Below are 19,865 nucleotides of genomic sequence, written 5' to 3'. Positions count from 1 at the left end.
CATGAGACAAATGAGCAGAAGCCTACGAAGCTCAAGGAAAGGCTTCATGGGAATTCACTTTGGTATTTAACGTGAATATGTTTTCTGGTCACACATAAATAAAGAGAGCGTTTTCAATCTGAATTAGAGGATTTTTTGGTGGGGGGAGGTTTTGAGGACACCTGGACATGTCAGTCCCTTCTACCCAATTCAAACTGCTCGAGTGGATTGTTCAGTTGGCTGGGTGTGGAGTCATCTTCAAGCAGAGGGCATTACACTCCAGCACCGTGGGATACGCTCGGCAAAGATCCCCAGAGATTTGGGCTGAAAACCATGTCCGTTGGTACCCTCTGATTTTTTTTTTAATCACATCTCAGATGTCTTTAGAATAGATATATCCTCAATTTAAAAACTGTTAGGAACCATTTCACTGAATAATATGTATTTTTTAAGATTCTAAAAAGTAAATGGATATACAATAGTATACGTATTGTTAGAAATTTAAATTACTGTATATAGCTACTAAGAGCATAACTCAACTGAATAATGCCTAAGGTAATATATATATATATATATATATATTTTGGAAACTATCTTCTTTTCAATCCAAGAGAAGGCCACACTTAAATGCTCTCAAATCTGGCCCATGGGGTACTAAGAGTTAAATGGACATGAATTACATAACAGTGTTGCATGTAAACCAGTCATACAAAATATAAATAGAATCAAACATTTCCACTAAGCATTTCTCATGAACTTTGGAGTTTGTGGAGAGGAAGGTAACCAGATGATTAAAAGGATGGGAAACTATGCTGTATGAGGAAAGGATATGTAAACATTTAAATTAAGGAGCAGAAACTTGCTGGTTACAAGGCTCCAGGAACTTCTGCTAATTCTTAATAGATTTGAGATTTCTCTTAGAATCTCAATGTACAGGGTATTGCCCCTCTGTTATAAACATACAAAATGACAAAGAATATGTTATGGGAAATCCAGTCCTGTACTTAGCACAGTTGGTGCCTCTGTGCATGCTAGGAAAAGCTGGCCCTTCCTCAAGACACAGCCATTTGCCAGGAAATTGTAATAATAAATATTCAAATCTGGGATGACTATAAAAAGGAATGGTGTCCCTAAAGTGTGCAGTGCACAATCTTACTTGGCACCCTTGAGAAGTTCCAGAGGAAGTGCTAAAGTAAGTTACTCTCCTCTTCAATAAGAAGAAAGGTGAATTCTGCCAGTCCAGGTGATCAGAACTGATGCTACATACAAATACTGGACAAGTCCTGGGCAGAGGGTGGACGACGAGCAGCTGCTGTAAAATAAACAGAATTGGGGAGCACTGCAAGCATAGAGGACTGAAGAAATGTTCCAAAGATACACGAAATACAGCTGTCATCACCATCACCTACTAAGTGTCTGGCACCATCGTCTATGACTTTACAAAGGAAGACACGGTCTCTTGGAACTAGACATGATGAGCAGGAGAAAACTTACTGAGCCGAGACCACAGCCCGACTCTGTATAGCAGAGCATGCACTTCCCCAAGAGCTCCTCCAGGTGCTGGGTACAAATTGAAAATCAGTATTTCTTTGCATAGGGAAAAATATTTTCATTGTATTATCATAGGTACATTCAGATTCACTACTTTTGGGTCTAATTTACTATTGTCCATGAAAACTGTAAATGTGATATGTTTGTATTATTTTTAGCAGCAAACCAAGATTCTAAGGAATTATTTGTATACCTTAGGGAAGGTCCATGGAAAATTCTGCTATCAATGGAAAAAGCATTCACCTAGAAATGATCTAAGCCCCGAGGTCATAAAACTAGTAGCTGCTACATTTTTAAAAGAACCAATATCACAGACAGAACTAAGGAATCTTAGGCTGACAACAGTGGGGGTGGGGGAATGGATCCATCTCATTCAGCGTCTTTCTCCGTTGCAGACACATTAGAGGATAAAGGCAGTGGGATGAGAGAAGGTAAAGAGAATTTATCAGTGGTTACTTGGTGTTCAGAGGCCAAGTGAAAGGGAAGGTAATGGAGAAGAGTGGGAAACAGGAAGTGTCCCTCAGAATTAGTACACAACATATAATTTATTTATTTCCTAAGTAACTTGCTACATTAAAATGAAATTATGTATATTGAATTGCAGTGTCTGAAATGATATCTCTAAAAGGCTATTTCTCTACTAGCAAGGCAAGTCAACAAACTTAATTACAATGCAACTGCTTTTAAATCCAATTAAATAGTTTTATATATTCAAATTAGCCACTGTATTGAGAAAAACTCTTTTACTCTCTTTTCAGCTGCCAATATGTACCTCAATACCAAATACACTGAAATACAGTTCAATAAGCATATGTTTTTCTAACAATTATAAATATTGCTTTCCTAAAAGGAAATCAATACTTTGTAAACATCTGAACATTTGGCATTGAATAAAAAAAATAGCCAGATAGATGATTAACTTATGAATATTTTGCTTGCAAACTCATGTTTAATTAAGTACCATTGTAAAACATCTCTCAAGATTAAATATAAGTATTTGATGGTCAAAAACTTTCTGAAATTTGGGGCCAGCCCCGTGGCATAGTGGTTAAGTGCTCGCACTCCACTGCTGACAGCCCTGGTTAGGATCCCAGGTGTGCACCAACGCACAGCTTCTCAGGCTATGCTGTGGTGGCCTCACATATAAAGTGGAGGAAGATCAGCCTGGATGTTAGCTGAGGGCTGATCTTCCTCACACACATGCAGAAAAAAGAAACTTTCTGAAATTTTATAATAAATGAACAAATGTAAACCTTTTTATCACTGGGAATTCAATGAGAGGAAAATATCATTTTATCTTCTACAGAATGAAAATATTTAATGAAATATAAGCACAGTCAATATTTATTTTTTTCACTATTAGATCATTATAACTATTTAGCTAATGATAGAATAAATGTTCTGAGATTTTTTTCTAAGCTATAGATTAACAGAGTCCAATTTTCATTACACAGAAAACTCATTTGTATAGTCACATGTTCAAATATGTGGATACTGCAATCTGTCTTTGCACTTGGCAATGCAAATATTATACAGCCATAATTATAGTAATAGTCAATTTCATTTGTTTTTATTTTATACCCTGATGATTAAATCAATTTTAAATGGATTCTCTATTGCCCAAGTTTATCCTTTCTAAGATGAAAATCCAAGTATCAAGTATGATTCAGTGATTCTACTACTTTCAATCTGTAAGTCATGGAGATCTCAAAAATTCCTCCCTAAGCTTGTAATAATGTGCCAACATTAATTAAGGCAAATGAACATTCTAAATGAATCTCTTTCTCTTAACTATTGTTTGAGTAATTGCCTTTGCTTGACAAGGTATTTTGCATGAAATATCAACAATGTGATTTGAATCACACTCATAATTACAAACTCTTCAACCACAGTAATTAATAAATTATTGTCCTCTCATGGGACTATCTTCAAAGATTTAAAGTATTTATTATTGAGAAGTTCTATTAAACTATTATGGTGTCTTCATAATTTTCTAAGATCTTGAATTTCTTCTAACTTTATTATTTGGCTATTTTAATTTTTATTAAAATATAACTGACACAAGTCTTTGCCATATCCGGAGGAAAGACATTTTATAGCTTGTTTAGGAAGGTCTAATTTACTTATTTAGCTAATGTCTAGTAATCCCAGTTCTCTCCATGTACAGCAGTAGTTGGTTAGTCTCTATCCTGGAAACAGAAGTAATTTCTGTCCCATCTGTGAGGAAATTGAATGATTTTCAAAGAAATTTTAATAGAATTCTGTTACAATTCACTTTTTGAAATAAGGAGTCAAAAATATCTGCCAGTCAAGCAGTCGGTCATACAGGAAACTTAATGGAATATTCTTTCAGTCAGAAACTCCGGGAGGCAGGATTCTTTAATTTTGCTATACTGCCAGTAACCTTTCCCACATTGACTCCATATGGGTTTATATTCCTCAGAATAATTAGCCCTGAGTATTCTTTAGAAATATGTGTGTGGCACTGTCATCCTTGTATAGGCGCATGCTTGTTGATATCCCCAAGTCGGTAGGACCTGAAAATTGTTTAGGAAGCTATGTGAAGAAAGTAATGTCAAGGAAATCAGTGAAAGAGAAACTACCTATTCTACTGGGTATCCCAGAAAGACTAATTGCCCTTTCCTTTCTTGACTTTAAAGAAAGAGGACTATTATTGCATTTAACATGGAAAATACAGATCTGTCCATTGTCATCAAGGTGATACTTCTGTTGGCTATCCAGACCTCCATGACTTCCCCGTCACTGGTGTCCCTGGTCACTGGCCCTATCTTTCCAGAAGCAAGACTGAGGACAGGAAGAGGATGTGTCTCTGCTGGCCCCTAATCCCTCACTTGGTGACTGTAAGGTAAATGGTTTATTTCGTTGTTGCTTCATTGGTTCTTTGTTTATTTGATTTTTACATTTGCTTACTTCTTTGCATAGTCCTTGAAAAACTTGGAACGATGCTTTTTAAAATGACTGCTGTCTCTTGCCTATCAACTTGTAGGACTGGGTGCTATGACTGCACCTCCAGGTGCTAGCAAATGAGGAAGAGACAGCAAAGTAATTTTGGGCCGGACTTAGGCAGTAGGACAAGTCTGGGATGCACTACTGCTGAGCTATGAGAAACAGCAGTGTGGAGAAAATACAATTCAAAAAGTTTCCAAGTATCAGGCTTAATAAATATTTAGGGTCACTCATACAGTCAACAGGTAGACCTGGGAAGCACAAGGTAGTTTTGGAAAACAAGATTCCCTGTAAGAGATTTCTTTTCTCTTTATCTAGGAGAGCAGGCCTTCTCCCTAACGTTGTGGCTACTGGTTGAAAATGGTTTCCCTGGATCTAGTGCTAACTTCCTAGCTAAAGGACTATGGGCACATTTGAATAGACATGCATGTTTGTGATAGATCCTGAAACACACTTGCTGAAGTTTGGTCTTAAAAATGCTAAATTATTCCAGAAGGGGCTGAAACTTTCTGAAAGTGTCATAACTGTTTTGGTGATACAATGCCAATTATACAATGATTAGTAACTAAATTTTTCACAATGCCTCCTGGAAATTTGGATAATAAATATATGAGAGAATATATTACTAAAACACAATACATTGTCTTGTGTTAAATGAGGCAAAGAAATAGCTAGAAGGCAAAAATTTAAAATAATGCTGTTGGTCCACATGGAACACAGATATGAATAGGAATTATGGAAATGGGAATCGTGATGCAATTTTCCAATTATTTTAGCTGATTACTGATAAGCAGTGAAATAATAGTTCATTGTTTCCACATTTCAGAACGTTCTGTTTTTGCCACTGTCCATAGCAAGTGGAGCTGGAACTCGACTAGGGTTCAGGAGACTTTGTTCTGGTCCTAATTCAGGCACTAGCTAGCTTGAAAGACCACTTAAATTTGCCAGATCTTATTTTCTCTTAAGATGTTATAATAGATCAAGATGCCAAATGGATCAGTTTCATAGCATTTATCAACTCCCCGAATTTTTTAAAAAAATATCTGTACATGTACATATTCCTGGAAAATGGTCCGTAATTATACCAGATTCACAATCACCAGATTCACGAAGAAATTTATGACTCTCCAAAGGCTAAGAACCACAGGACTAAGTGCTGTCTATGTTTCCTTTTTCCCCTATACACATTACTAAATTTTATGTCAAATACTATATTCATACATTTACTACATGAAAACCCATGTATTACATACTTGCACGTTCATACTAATATATATCCTTATACAAATACATAAAAAACCTTGAAAATTTGATTCTAATTACATGTCAGTTTTCAAGGTTGGAAACAATTTTTAAATGAAAATAAAGTTTTGGTTATAATTATGGATCACCTTTCAAGATTGAAAGCTATTTCAATGTAAGTAAGATCTTGTTCTGAACTAGAGGTATCATGTTTTGTCTGGGATTTATATGAGCTCAGAGACTCATCTGAAATTCAAGACTCATGAAAATCAAATATATGTTTGCTAATGAAAATGAGCCGTCTTAATGAATTTTTCAAGCATCCAACAAATATTTATTAAATGCTCATTATTTGGCAGACATTATGCTAGGTGCTAATTTTGCTGTGATGATTGAAACATTCTCTGCCCTTAGTCGAATAAGATAGATGACTTTACTTAAAACCTTAATTAACCTTGATAAAAGAAATTGAAAGAGACCCACAAATCATGAATGTGAAACTATTCTCTATGTGGGAACATTAGACTTGTTCTTTTTTTTTCTTCCCCATTGGACCTCAGGTGCAAAGAGCAGAATTGGAGTTATTATATTCTTTAGTTTATGGCTCATACTCATCATTGTCCATTGATCCACAAATGGCTTGCTTTTATTATTTTACTTTTACACACACACACACACACACACAATAAGCACTCACAAACTTCTTAATGAAACAAAAGCTAGGATCACAATTAGCTAGGATTAAAACTATGCCCCCTCCATACTCTTTGCCTTGGCTCTCCCAAATGAGATAAATAGGGCATTAATGAAGGGATAGATAAAATGACCAATTAATCAGAAAACCCAGAAACAGATCCATGTGTGCAGTCTTTGGTGTATATTAATATGACAGATCAGGGAGGAGATTATGGATTATTCAATAAATAGAGCTAAAAATAAAAGTTACCCTTATAGATAAGAGGCAAAATCAGATCCCTACCTCACAGTATACACAATAATCAACTCTAGATAGATTAAGGACATAAATTTCAAAAATAAAATTTTTACTTTTAGTAGAAAATATAAGTGACTATCTTTTCAACATTGGGGTAGGAAAATATTTCTTAAGTGAGATACCAAAAAAGCATTGATTATTAAAAAATGATCAATGTGAATATTTAAAATTAAGAATTGTATTCATGAAAGACATCTTAAAGACAAGTTACAAAGTAGGAGAATATATTCACTATATATACCACCAGTAAAGAATTAGTAACAAAAATATATATATAAAAGCACACACCAATAGAAAGATACATAAACAGATGTTTCACAGAAAAAGAAAAATATATGGCCAATAATTACAAGAAGGGATATTCAACAATTTAGTGATCAATTAAATGCAAATGATGACTGCAATGAGATACCATTTAGTATATTCAGTTGGTACAAGTTTCAATGTCTCATACGCCAAGTGTTGGAGGTAATACGGATACACAACTTCTCTATTGCTTGTTGGGGTATAAAATAGGAGCAACCAAGTCTGAAAACTGTTTGGCATTATCGCTTAAAGTTTGACATTTTTACACCTTATGATCCAGAAATTCCGCATCTAGATATATACCCAAGAGAAGTCTTGGTCATCTAACAAGAAATGCATGTATGTTAACAGCAGCCCTGATGAGCATAGTGAAAACCTGGAAACAACTCAGATGCTCATCAATGGGAGAGTGAATTAATAAACTGTGGTATATTTACACCACAGACTATCACACAATGGTCAAAATAAATGGACTACAGCAACACAAAAAATATGATTGAACCTTAGCAGTATGATATTAAATGAAAAAGAACCTCCCCAAAGATTTCATCAGCATGATAACTTTTTATAATATGTTAAACAAATAAAATTAAAATAAATATATTTGAGGAAAATACACAAGCACTCAGACTATATAAAAAGCAATAAAATGATGAATACAAGATGTACTGGTCAGTTTTCAGCCCTAAATCTTATATAAAAGAAAAAAGGAAGGAGGGAAAGCAGGGAGGGAGGGAAAGAGGGAGAGAGTTAATAATTGCCTTGCATATATTTGAATTATAAGTGATACTAATTTCATTTCCTTTTCTATGTGCAATTCACACTCAGGAATAACAGCAAGCTGGTTAAAAATGCCAATTTTTAACTTATTCATTTTTAGATGGCTTGTACAAATGGGCTTGTTTCTGCATATGTTGGCAATACTAAAGCAAGAAAAGGTTAAATGACTTGTTCACTGAGGAAAAAAAAACCCAAAAAACTGTTGTCATCCATGGTGCCAAAAATAGAAGTTCTTATTTCTAGTCCTTTGATCTCAACAGGAGACAGAATGTTCACTTTATCTGACTGATATAAAATACAACTTCTCCGAGGACTCTATTATTTTGAACTATTAAGTACATATAATTACAAGCTTCTGGAAATATGAACTATTTCTTTATCATTTGTAATAACAAATAGAAAGCCTCGAGCTGCGTATTTACCCAACAGTGATGCTAACAGCCTTCAGAGTCATTACAGACTATTTGTAAGAGTCTGTTTACATATCTTTAAGAGAAATGACCCATTAGTGCAATTATAGTCTAAGATGGTTCCTGACACACAACCCCTGTTCTTGCTACCAGAAAGTGACATGTTGATGTTACAAACACTCCTCACATTGTCATAAATGTATCTTTTCTTTGAGAAAACTGCAGAAGTAAAACTATAACTGTAGTTTAAAAATTCTGTTTCCAGTGAGTGATATAGTTTTCTGTTTTTGCAGTTTCCTGTGATAAAATTATAGTTTATAGTCTCCAAAAACCTCAATAAAATGAGTACTTTTATTTATTTATTTATTTTTGTGAGGAAGATCAGCTCTGAGCTAACATCTGACGCCAATCCTCCCCTTTTTGCTAAGGAAGATTGGCCCTGGGCTAACATCCATGCCCATTTTCCTCTACTTTATATGGGACGCCGCCACAGCACGGCTTGACAAGCCCGTGCGTAGGTCCACACCTGCAAACCCCTGGCCACCGAAGCAGAGCGAATGAACTTAACCACCACGCCACCAGGCTGGCCCCTACATTTATTTTTTGTTATTACTTCAATCAGTTTAAAAATCTTCATAGTATCTGTCTTCCCCACCCCATTCATACAGAATCTCACATAGTCACATATTTCTGCCATCCATACATGCTCAGCCTTACATAACACCATGTAATCTATGTGAAGAAAAACATAGATTACTTGCTATTTAACTATGGATTCATAGAATTGGAAGAACCTTAGAGATAGAGACTAACTAGTCAAGTAGTATTTCTCAACTGATACCGCAGACTAACTAGTCAAGTAGTATTTCTCAACTGATACCGCAGAATCCCTTACTAGGTAGTAGTCTTCATTTTGCAGGATGTGGGGGTGAGCGGAAATATCATGGATCCTTTTGAGAATCTGGTGAAGTTATGATCTTATCCTGAGAAAAATATACTCATGTCTGTAAATATTCATGCCATTTTTTTTGCCTTTGACGTTATTTCACATATTACAAAGGATTATGTGATGCTTATTTATTTTTTTGTAAAAATTAATGGCTGCTTCTTGGAAAAGAATAATTCCAAATTAACCAAATCATATAAAAAAAGAAAACTTTGTGTCTGCTTAAAATATATTTAAAGGAGAACACTGTTTTATTTGGTTTGGAAGAGGTTAAAATTTGGAGTGATCTTTTACATGGAAATATTTATGCCATTTTTAGTATTCGATCAATTTTGAGCCTGTTTTAAAAGCAGCAAGTGCTCAAAGTTTCAGCTCACATTGCTTTCAATAGCAAACAGAATTAAATTCCCTATCAGAGCAGAGTAGACCTCTGTCAAGACGCCTGAGCTTTCTCTAAGACACTTCAAGTAGAATTCAGGTCCTACCAAATCCTTTGTCCTCAAGTCAAATCAAGTTATGTTTGGAAAGGTTGACATCAACAATGCATCCTCTGTCAGCACGGAAAGACACTGAATCCATTTTCCAATTTTAAATCATCTAAGCAGAAGTAACCTTTAAAAGAGTTTGCAGTCTTTTCAGTTGTAGATCTTCCCCATGAATAAACTGACAAGGCTTTCTCATTTTCAGCTCCTTTTCCCTCACAGATATCCTTCTTTCACCACTGGAAAGTCACAAGTTTTGGGCTCTAATCTCTCCCTCCAAGATGGCAGGTATCTCCAGCAGCAGCCATATCAGACCAGTGAATCTAGACTCTCACAACTAGCCTCCTTCTTATGGCCTAACAACTACGAGAAAGTCTAGCCATGAATGAACCTTTCTTGTCAAGTTGTTCTAAAATAACAGCAATCCTTTACTTTAAAAAACAAAAAAGCGAAATTTCTGTCCCAAGTTCAACCAAGTGCATTAACACTGATCCTTCGGAAGGCCAAGAAACTTTTGACAGTCAAAAGAATATATTTTGCTCCATTTCTAAATAAAGACTTGAAAATATAGGTTCCAGCCTGTGGCTGTGAAATTACTAGACCACTTTTCACAGAGCAAGAATGGCATCTCTTAGGATAATTGTCAGAGTCTTTGACACTAATGCGTGCTGATGTTGAAAGTACTAAGTCTCTATAGTAGAAATCTCTAAAACCTCTATAAAAAGCAGAACTGCTGTCTTCCTCACCAGGGTAATCAAGCTGGATATTGGACCCCAAAAACCCATGTGTACTCCACATGTACACACAATATCAAAATTTTTCTTCCATTAGGAATTTTACTTGACAAAGAAATTTTTCACTGTTGGAACGACTTGGCCTTTAAAGTATCCATGGGTTATCTCACACACACACACGCACGCACACCATAGGACGTCAGCATTTACATGATACACAAAAATCAGAGCTTTGCTGAAACAATCAGTTTTCACACAATTGCATGCCAAGTGGCAATGGCACAGCTATTATTTTCACCGTTAACTGGCTTCAAAATATTTGCAAAATGTCAGAGTTCAGAAGTAGGTTATATCATGTGAACAGAGATACTTTTAGTTTTTTTTTTTTGTTCTGAGCAACCCACCAGTTCAAACATTTCTAGAGTACATGATTTGATCAAGCTTTCTCCAACTGTTTATGGTTCTTTTTGCTTGGAAACCTGTCAAGACACGTTGGGGTAAATATAAGTTTGGGTAAATTTCCACTTTTTAATAACTGAACTTTTTGTCCAGAAAATAAAAATTCTATATTGTGTGATGTATTTTCAAGATGCTCAGAAATAAGCTTTCTTGACACTTAGCAGGACATTTATCACACAAGAAACAGTCTGGCTTTTGTGTCCCATCACATTTAGCAATGCAAATAAAATCAAAGGAAATGTAAGAGCCATCAAGCTTTCTTTTCTTTGTCATCTGTCAACTTAAGCTAAGTTTAATATGAACAGAAAGAGATACACATAAACATAACATCAGATAAATTTTTGTTAATTCTGATGAATGTACTGCTATTCTAGATGCCATTATATAACAAGGATGATAATTTTACATAATGAATCCATGCCACTCTATCCATGTTTAAAGTAAAACATCAAAAACATATTTGCCATAAAATGTTTTGCACATAAACGGAAGGAAACAAAAATAAAGCAAATATATATATATATACACACACATACATATACTTCACCTAAAACATGAAGCATATAATAACCTTTAGTTAAAAACGCCTGTTCTAAAGCAATCCGAAATATGACCATCTAACCTCTGCTGTTGTTACAGGAAACTTCCTACAGTACAAGGGAGCCCATTGCTGGGGATATAGCCAGTTATCATTAGTTATCTGAATTTTTCTATCTATCATCCATTAGTCTAGCACAGTTACCTCCATTTCCTTTTATCCTACCAATTCAATAACAAATATTATGCTACACATTATTTTTCTCTTTTCGTGGCTAGGTATCACCAAGTCCTTAACTTCTTGTCATATGACAAGGCTTCCAGATTCCTCACTATACTGATTTATTCTAAAACCACTCCAGGTTGCCAACCTCTTTCTTAAAATGTGGAGCCTGCTATTGAAAAAAATTCTTCATTTGTTTGGATAATTGATAACTACAGGACTATTATTCTCCATATTAGTACCTAATATTTCTTTCATATTAGTAACTAAAATTTCTTTCATATTAGTAACTAAATTTCTTTAAATTTTAGCTTATTGTCACTAAAATCACCAAGTGTTTACCAGAAGAGCTACCATTTTTTAACTACTTACTCTTTTAACTAGGCAAGGTATTTTAGTATTAGTCAAGGTATTGTATATTTTTTATCTCATTTGATTTAATCTTCCCAATGATCCCATGAAGTTATTATTGTCTTATTTTGTATTAAAAAAAAAAGGATAAAACTAACATCATAGAAGTTAAGTAACTTGCATAAGAGTACATAATTAAGTGGCCACGCAAAGATTTAAATTCAGGTTGTCTGAATCCACTGTCAATGCTTTTTCTGGCTCCATGTAATGCTCTTCCAGCCTTTTCATTACAGTACATTAAGCCAGGAGGCAGCATCAGCCTCCCTCCTCCCTTCCTGTCTTTCTCTTTCTTCCCTTCTTTCTCTTCCTCACTTCTTTCCTTTTCTCTTCCTTTCCTCCATCTCACTTTCCCTTCCTCTAACTCTTCTTTCTCCTTCTATTTATCCTTGTTTCACCTTATCTTATCACTATGGATCCAAGCATGTGTTTTCTTAAGGTGATTATAAATCTACATTCTATCATACAACCAATCATTAGCTTTCTCATAAAGCTGATTATGTTTGCTGTCTATGTTTTCATTCACACAGTACATTAAGATGTTGTACAGAACAGCATCAAGAATAAACACCTCTGTCACAATGCTATGACCCATATGATTGTGGAATTAGGGTGCAATGGCTCAATTTACTTTATTTTCATGATTGACGGTGGGGCAATGAATATAAGTCTATTAATCTCATGGGTTTTCTTGGATCTAGCCTAGAAAAACTACCATTTTTCTTTCCATCTGTTATTCATTTCCTAACTTACCAAAACACTATACCTAATGATAATTTGGAACTCTCCTCTTTAATCATAGTAGCATTGATTGTGTAATTATTCGCTGCCAGACTCTACTAGGTGGCTTTACATATACGATCTCTAATTATCAGAACCACCTCAAGGCTGGTGGTATTATTCCATTATTAAAAACTAACAAGTAAAATTTGAGAGAGGTCAAAAATAGCTAGCTAAGTTGGGATTTGAACACTGGTTGACTTGACTACAACACTGCTCTAATGACTTTGCTGCTTCCTCTAATCTGGCAGAATGTCTCACAGTGACATTTCCCACATGTCACTGGTGGGAGGCATGTAGTGATAATTCCCAATCTACAAATACCTCCAGAAAAAAAAAACTCCTTGGAGACTAAGAGCACTTAAAGAGCAGATTGGTGCATTCCAACTATTTCTTCTCTGTTGACTATACATTTAAGTCTAGAAAATAAAGAAATCCTTTCATAAGGAAATGATGTGAGACTTAGATGGGGTGGGAGGTAGTGCTGGAGGGTTAATGAGCTCCGTACTCAGGAAGAAAAAAAAAATGAGACTAGGAGCAGAAATGGAAGATAATCTAGAAGCAACAAAATCTATGACCCAAGTGTCTCAAAATTTAAAAATTTATGAACCCCCTCATGGTCATGAGTAGTTATATTGGTTACCAATTTCATACAGTTTTAAAAAGATTGATCATAGCTTACTAAAAATACAACATAGTTTTTAAAAATTAATTTTGTTTTATGGCAGTTAAAGGGTTGATACTTCCTATAAGCTTTTAGGAAGGTAAATTGGGCTTGAGGATTGTGTATTATTAGGATAGCTTGGGTTCTGCTGTGGTATGATAACCCCAATATCTTGAGGGCTTAGAGTAATAAAGATTTATTTCTTGCTCAGGCTACATGTTCATAAAGGGGTTGGCTAAAGCCTATATTTCTCATTTTCTCACTCTGCAACCCAGGTTGATTTATCATTTATCATATAAAACATGACTAGTTACATGGCAAAGGGAAGGGAACATAGCAGATCATTCACTGACTCAAAGGCGTCCACGAGGAAGTGGCAGCACTTTCATTCACGTGTCCTTAGCCACAGCACTTGTCATAGCCACATCTAGCTATAAGGAGGCTGGGGAAATCCAGTCATAACATGTGCTAAGAAGGAGAGGAGAACTAGAATATTTTCCAACAATCCTACTATCACAGATGATAGATTCCATATGGAGTCAGTTTATTTTCTTATACTATAGTTCTACTACAGTAGAAAATACTAACATATAACATCTGGTGATTGGCCAAGGAAGGCAGTTTTTGGTGACTATGTCATTTGGTTCTGCATTTTTAATTCAAATGTGCATATGACAGTCATCAATGTGGGAGTAAGTCCTCACAATAGTCCACTCTCCGCAGCACATCACACAGCAGGTCAATGAGCACATCACCCTAGAAAGCAGGAAACTTGAATGTTTTAAAACTTGGAAGATAGTAAATAGGTTGCTAATTCTGTTTTTCATTATTTTACTTGCAGAAAGAATTTCTTTGTATTCTGTTGCAGAAATTAGATGTCCTCTTAAAATATGACCACTCACATACTATTGATCTCTTTCCCTGAGGTATGAAGAACATGAAGTGTTGGGAAAAAGTCCATCTCTTGGTAGTTGAGCTATTTGAACTGCAATTCAGTTCTCTTAGGAAATTCTCTTATCCAAAATCAACATTTTATAATCCTTATATTTCAACTCTAAATTTCTAAATTTAGGCCATTCAAGCTAATTAATACAGTGCTGAACTAAAGCTTGAGGAAGCCACTTAAAATCACAGAAATTACTGGGAATGTCAGTACCGTAAAAATTTTTATTTTATCTCTCATTGAAAAGCTCCTGTGAACTTCCTCTTGTCAGCCAGGACCTCTCATTATGGAAAAGCAGCATCCTGTGTTAGCTCATTTCTCTGCCATGTACTCCTAAATTACTTGCACAGAGTAGGTGCGATTTAATGATTGATCAGGTCCTTTTGTGATCCTTCAGCAATAAAACAAAATCAAGAAAAGTATTGCCGACCACTATCTGTATTTTGTGAATAAAGCTGTGTGTGGATTGGCATTCAAATGCAACTTATTTTATTAATAGAGCAATGCCTTTCTCAGTTGTATACGGAGATGGTCTTTCTTCAATACTGATTTCAACAAAACTTTTTCAGTCTTTATTACAGATTACAGACAAATAATTAAGTAGACAAAATTTCTAATCTCTTTCAACCATCCATTTTCAGTAAAAAACAAAATAAAATTTCATGAAACTATCGTCCCCATATAAGCGCTGCACATATGCCAAGAGCTGATTCAGTGGCTTTATCCAAATGTAAAGTAAAATCTGGGATTGCCTCAATATGTAACAATAACCACTGTTACACTTATGTGCAGAAAAAAAATTGGCAATAGCTTGTCCGGTTTTCTTTTTGAGCATAATTTGGGTTTTACAGTCTTGTTGGCAATGGTGTGACTTGTAGCTATGTTTGTTCCAGTGAACACAACTAAGAATGATGCCACTGTAGTTCTTGTTCTTTTCTCTACCTGTCATGACAAAATTCATAACTTCCACACTGGAAAGTATTAACTATCAAATGTTTCTGAAAAACTCAAATATTTAACCACAAGATTCTGAGCATTATCTGATTAAGGAACAAAAACTTCAAAGGCTTTATGCCAGCATAACAGTCAGTACCCAAGAGACCAGGAGTGAAAGGATTCTTGGCTCAATAAAATTTAATTTCAAGTATTCATCGTCTTACATCCTGATACTTCCTAGTTGCACTTTTCTTTACCGACTTGTGGATTCACCTGTCTGACAACATGTATTCACACTTTATGTTTTTACTGAAGAACTTTTCACTAGATGGATTCACAATATTATTGTATGATTCAGAATTGTTGTATATGTATTGCTATTTTTATCATTACTTTCCATACTTAACGTAAAGTAACACAAGAATAATGAAGAAAATTCCAAATTTAAAAAATACAAGCAATTCCATACAACTAGTGTGAAATGTTAGCCAAGATGAAGTGACCAAAATAATTTCTGTATAACATACATTGCCTTTAAGAACAAAATTATTATAAGGGCATCACTATGAACATAAAGTTAATCTTATTAGTACAAATTTATAAAATGTAAGGTGGATAAATTATATCATCATTTTCTCTTTGAAATTGTTGGACTGCCTATAGTTAAGTTATAGATTTCCATGGACCACTAATGATACACATACCAGACTCTACCACAGACAGGTTTTGTACAATATATTTATAATTCCCATACAATGTCTCCATATTTATCTTCTTTTTTACTCCCAATCTCTTTTTCCTTAGCAAACTCTTTAAAGAAAAAGACTTGTGCATTTATTTGAACAGATATTTATACCACATTTACATCTCAAGACCCAACTTCTCCCCCAAGCTTCAGACTCAGGTGCCTGCTAGGCATCCCTACTAGGATGTCTGAAAGCATCAGCAGTTTACTATGCCCACCACAGAGCTCTGAAAAGTCTTCTTCAAACCTGGTCCGCCCTCAAAGATTCCTTCTCATTATATCACTGTTCATCCAATTGTTCAAGCCCCAACCTATAAATCAATTGAGACTTCTCTCACTCGTCCATATAGCCAATATATCAACAGTTCCTGTAGACTTTACTCTCAAACACCACATATCGAATCTGACAACTTCCCACAACTTGCACTCTTGCCACCTTCATCCAGGCTGCCATCACCTCATCTCTCAATTGACTACTCATTACTTTGTTATAGACTGTCTTGTTTCTACTCTTGCACATACACTTGTATTCTCACAGCAGTCAGAGAGACCTTTTTCAAAATCTAACCAGGTCAGGTCAAACTCTCCAAGGGCTTCCTATCACTCATAGAATGAAATCCAATGTTCTTATCATGGCCTGCAAGGCCTTACATGATCTGCTCTCCAGCCGCCTCTAGGAAGCCTGTCTTGCTTATATCACTCCAGACATTCTGGCTTTGGGGATGTTCCTCTTGTGGACTAAGGTCATTCTTGCCTCTGGGTTTTTGTTCTTGTGGTTTCCTCTGCCTATAGGAACACTGTACCCCCCTAATATTTGTGATTTGTTCCATTACCTTTATTAGGTTATTTTCTTACCACACTAAGTTAATAGAGCCTTACTGCTACTTAACCCTGCTTTATTTATCTCCATAGTTTTGTCATGCTGTAACATTGTATTGCATATTTATTTATCATAATTTTCTCACTGGAATGTGAGTTCCATGAAGGTTGAGACTTTGCATTGATCACAGGCCAAATTCCCAGTGAGCAGAGATACATATTTGTTGTGTTCTATACTTTAGTTAGTTCTGTGGAAAGTAGAAGAGATGATAGAATATCTAAAAATGAAAAGTCGGTTACCAAATCTCAGGGGAGCAGCACTCTGTGAAGGAAGAGAAGAGTGTATAGGGGGTTTAACCTTGGTCTACAGAGTGACTACAGGAGTTTAACTGAGAGGAGGCCCATGGGGTTTCCATATACCTTATACCTTTTCCACTGAGCAGCCAGTGGCTGAGAATTCATACACTTTGAGAAATTTCCTTTCAGGCTTTGGTCAAATTCATAGGTTAAAACTTGGAGATACAATTATGGTTATTTACTTAAGCTGTGTTTATTATAAACAAAAATTAAATCGTGAACAGCTACACCTGATAAAGATTTAGCACAAGCACAGTCTAAATCAAATCCCAGCAAAATCCAAATTGTAACTGCATTGGGTAGGCTATAGTTGAAACCTGCAGAGAGAAAGGCTTGTGTATCTCTACCTTAGTCATCTGGCGACTACCTAGTAATTACCTAGACTACCTAGTGACTACCCATAAACTAGCATTGTTGAGGTGAAAGAATGTTCATTAGCCACAAGCAGAGTTTCAAAGAGGAAGGAAGGTTGATACAAGCATCCTTGAGAGGGGTATATCCTCAGGCTACAGGTAATGGTTGGGTTCAACTGCTTTGGAGAGGATGACAGTAGGTAGTTCATTACTGAGGACTTCTAGCAAGGCAGATATGCTGAATTTACGGACTTTAGATTCTAATTAATGAATTATTACTTAGTATCTCATGGGGAAGAGGTGGTGGGCTTACTGAATATTGTTTTGTTTGAAAAACAATATAGTGTATAGTAAAATTATTTATTATTTTTCAGAGAAAATAGTTTTCATCAACTGAATACAACCATGCACTGATTGGAAAATAAGAATTTAACTTAGTTATCAAAAAGTAGCAAAACTACTACAAGGTGTCTTTACTATTAATACATGTGAAAAGCTTTATTCTAGCCTTTCTCTAGGAAAAAAATTTACAGTTTTTGCAACAACATATGGAGAACTAGAGTTATTTAATCAGTGATTTTGAATTCAACACTTGTGAAGACCCTGGAAAAGCAATATCAACTAATGATGTCATGAGCCATACTCCACTCAGAGCACATATATGTTGTGCCATCACCACAGAAAGATGGGATGAACTAAGACTCCCTAACTTACTCCTTCAGCCTCTGCATATCACACAATTAAGATAAGGTCCTTAAATCAACCAGTGTCCTGTATGAAATGTCTAGGCGAGGTCTATTGGGAAAACTGCCTAACATACTCAGCAGTCCTAAAACAGAATTTTTTACAGGGAAATCACATTATTTACAAAAGAATTCATCAAATTCTGTTGATTTTACAATCTGCAGCACTGCTGGAGATTATTTAGTTAAGAATATGAACTTGAATAAAAATCTTTCCTATAGCACTTTGTATATGCTACAAATATTACATGTATGTTATATTACGTTACGTTGTTATATTGTATTGTATTGCATTATGGTATGTTATATGCTGTTATACTATATTATACTGTATTATATTATATTATAATTAGATGCTTAGGATTAATACTATTATTACCTAAATTGTGGGCTTCTTTGAAACAATAACTTCCTATCATTTACATTTATTTACTTCCAGTGTTGCATTGTGTCAATTATATAATAAGCAAGCACTCAATTTATTGTTAAACAAATGTATGACTAAAAGCTAAAAAAATATATAGTGTATATACCTCAAGTGAACTCTCTTGTAACCAATTAAATTCATTAATTGACTAGTCAATTCCACTACAAGTCAATACAAAATTCAGATAGTCATTTCTACACTCATGTTTCACCTTAGGTTTCTTGAAACCATTAGCCAGGAAAGCATTACAAAGATTTATTAGAAGGGCATGTCGGCCTGTTCATAGATCTTCCATTATCGCACTAGATAGTAGTGTTTTGATAACTATAACTTTGGTCAGCAGGGGGTTACTCTTACAGATTTAGCTGTGAAAGATTTAGTCAAGTGTTCTTTCAAGAAATCCTCAGTCCTCACCAATTATGACTATTTCTAACTGAGTTTCCAGATGACTTCATGTAACCACTAAATAGTTTAGACTACATGTAACAGTTACCTGCTGAGGCAGTCACTTCATCAGTACCATAAGGTCAACATTTGGTTTTACAAGAAAGTATAAATCTTGACTGGATCTGATTTAACAATTTAGCAAACTAAGTTCTATTTTATCATCTGTCCAAGGAGCGAAAAACAGAAAGCTAAGATGCAGTTCCAATCTTAACTATTTCAACTGTTTGTGTGGAAAAGACATGTTTTCTATTCAGAAGACATATGGCTGAATACAGTTATTAAAATCTTGGTGTCATACCTCTCGAATAGCAGTACAAAACTCACTCTGAAGCACTTTTTTGAGGGATTGTAGCTTGTGCACTGGTACTTCTCCAGATTCCTGTAGTTTTTCCAGTAATTCAATTGCTCTGGCAACATCTGAATGAAAAAAAAAAATGAAAATGGAGAGATCTAGAGTCAACCGTATCTCATCAGCACAGTACCCTCATTGCAGTTGAATGGTGATAATGAAAAGCAAGTGGAATTAACTGCAAAATCAGAATTTACAATTCATAGCTTATCAATCTCATCTTTTGGCAAAAGGTCATTTTAATCTGTTCCACACAATTTGTCACTTAATACATCTTCTTTGAT

General features: G+C 35.1%; 1 protein-coding gene across 1 annotated transcript in view; it reads right to left on the bottom strand.

Annotated features, from left to right (window-relative positions):
- Positions 1–19,865, bottom strand: part of LIN7A (lin-7 cell polarity scaffold A) — a 130,393-nt gene that overhangs the window by 71,339 nt on the left and 39,189 nt on the right. Inside the window, exon 2 of the mRNA XM_004417906.3 lies at positions 19,531–19,649. Within this exon, the coding sequence (XP_004417963.1) occupies positions 19,531–19,649 (119 nt within the window). The remainder of the gene's footprint in view (positions 1–19,530; positions 19,650–19,865) is intronic.

This window comes from Ceratotherium simum, chromosome 25 (assembly GCF_057802395.1).
Source record: "Ceratotherium simum simum isolate JZ-2026a chromosome 25, ASM5780239v1, whole genome shotgun sequence".
In the NCBI taxonomy this organism is placed as follows: Eukaryota; Metazoa; Chordata; class Mammalia; order Perissodactyla; family Rhinocerotidae; genus Ceratotherium; species Ceratotherium simum.
Note: the sequence above shows the minus strand (reverse complement) of the source record. Positions and strands in the feature narration are given on the sequence as shown.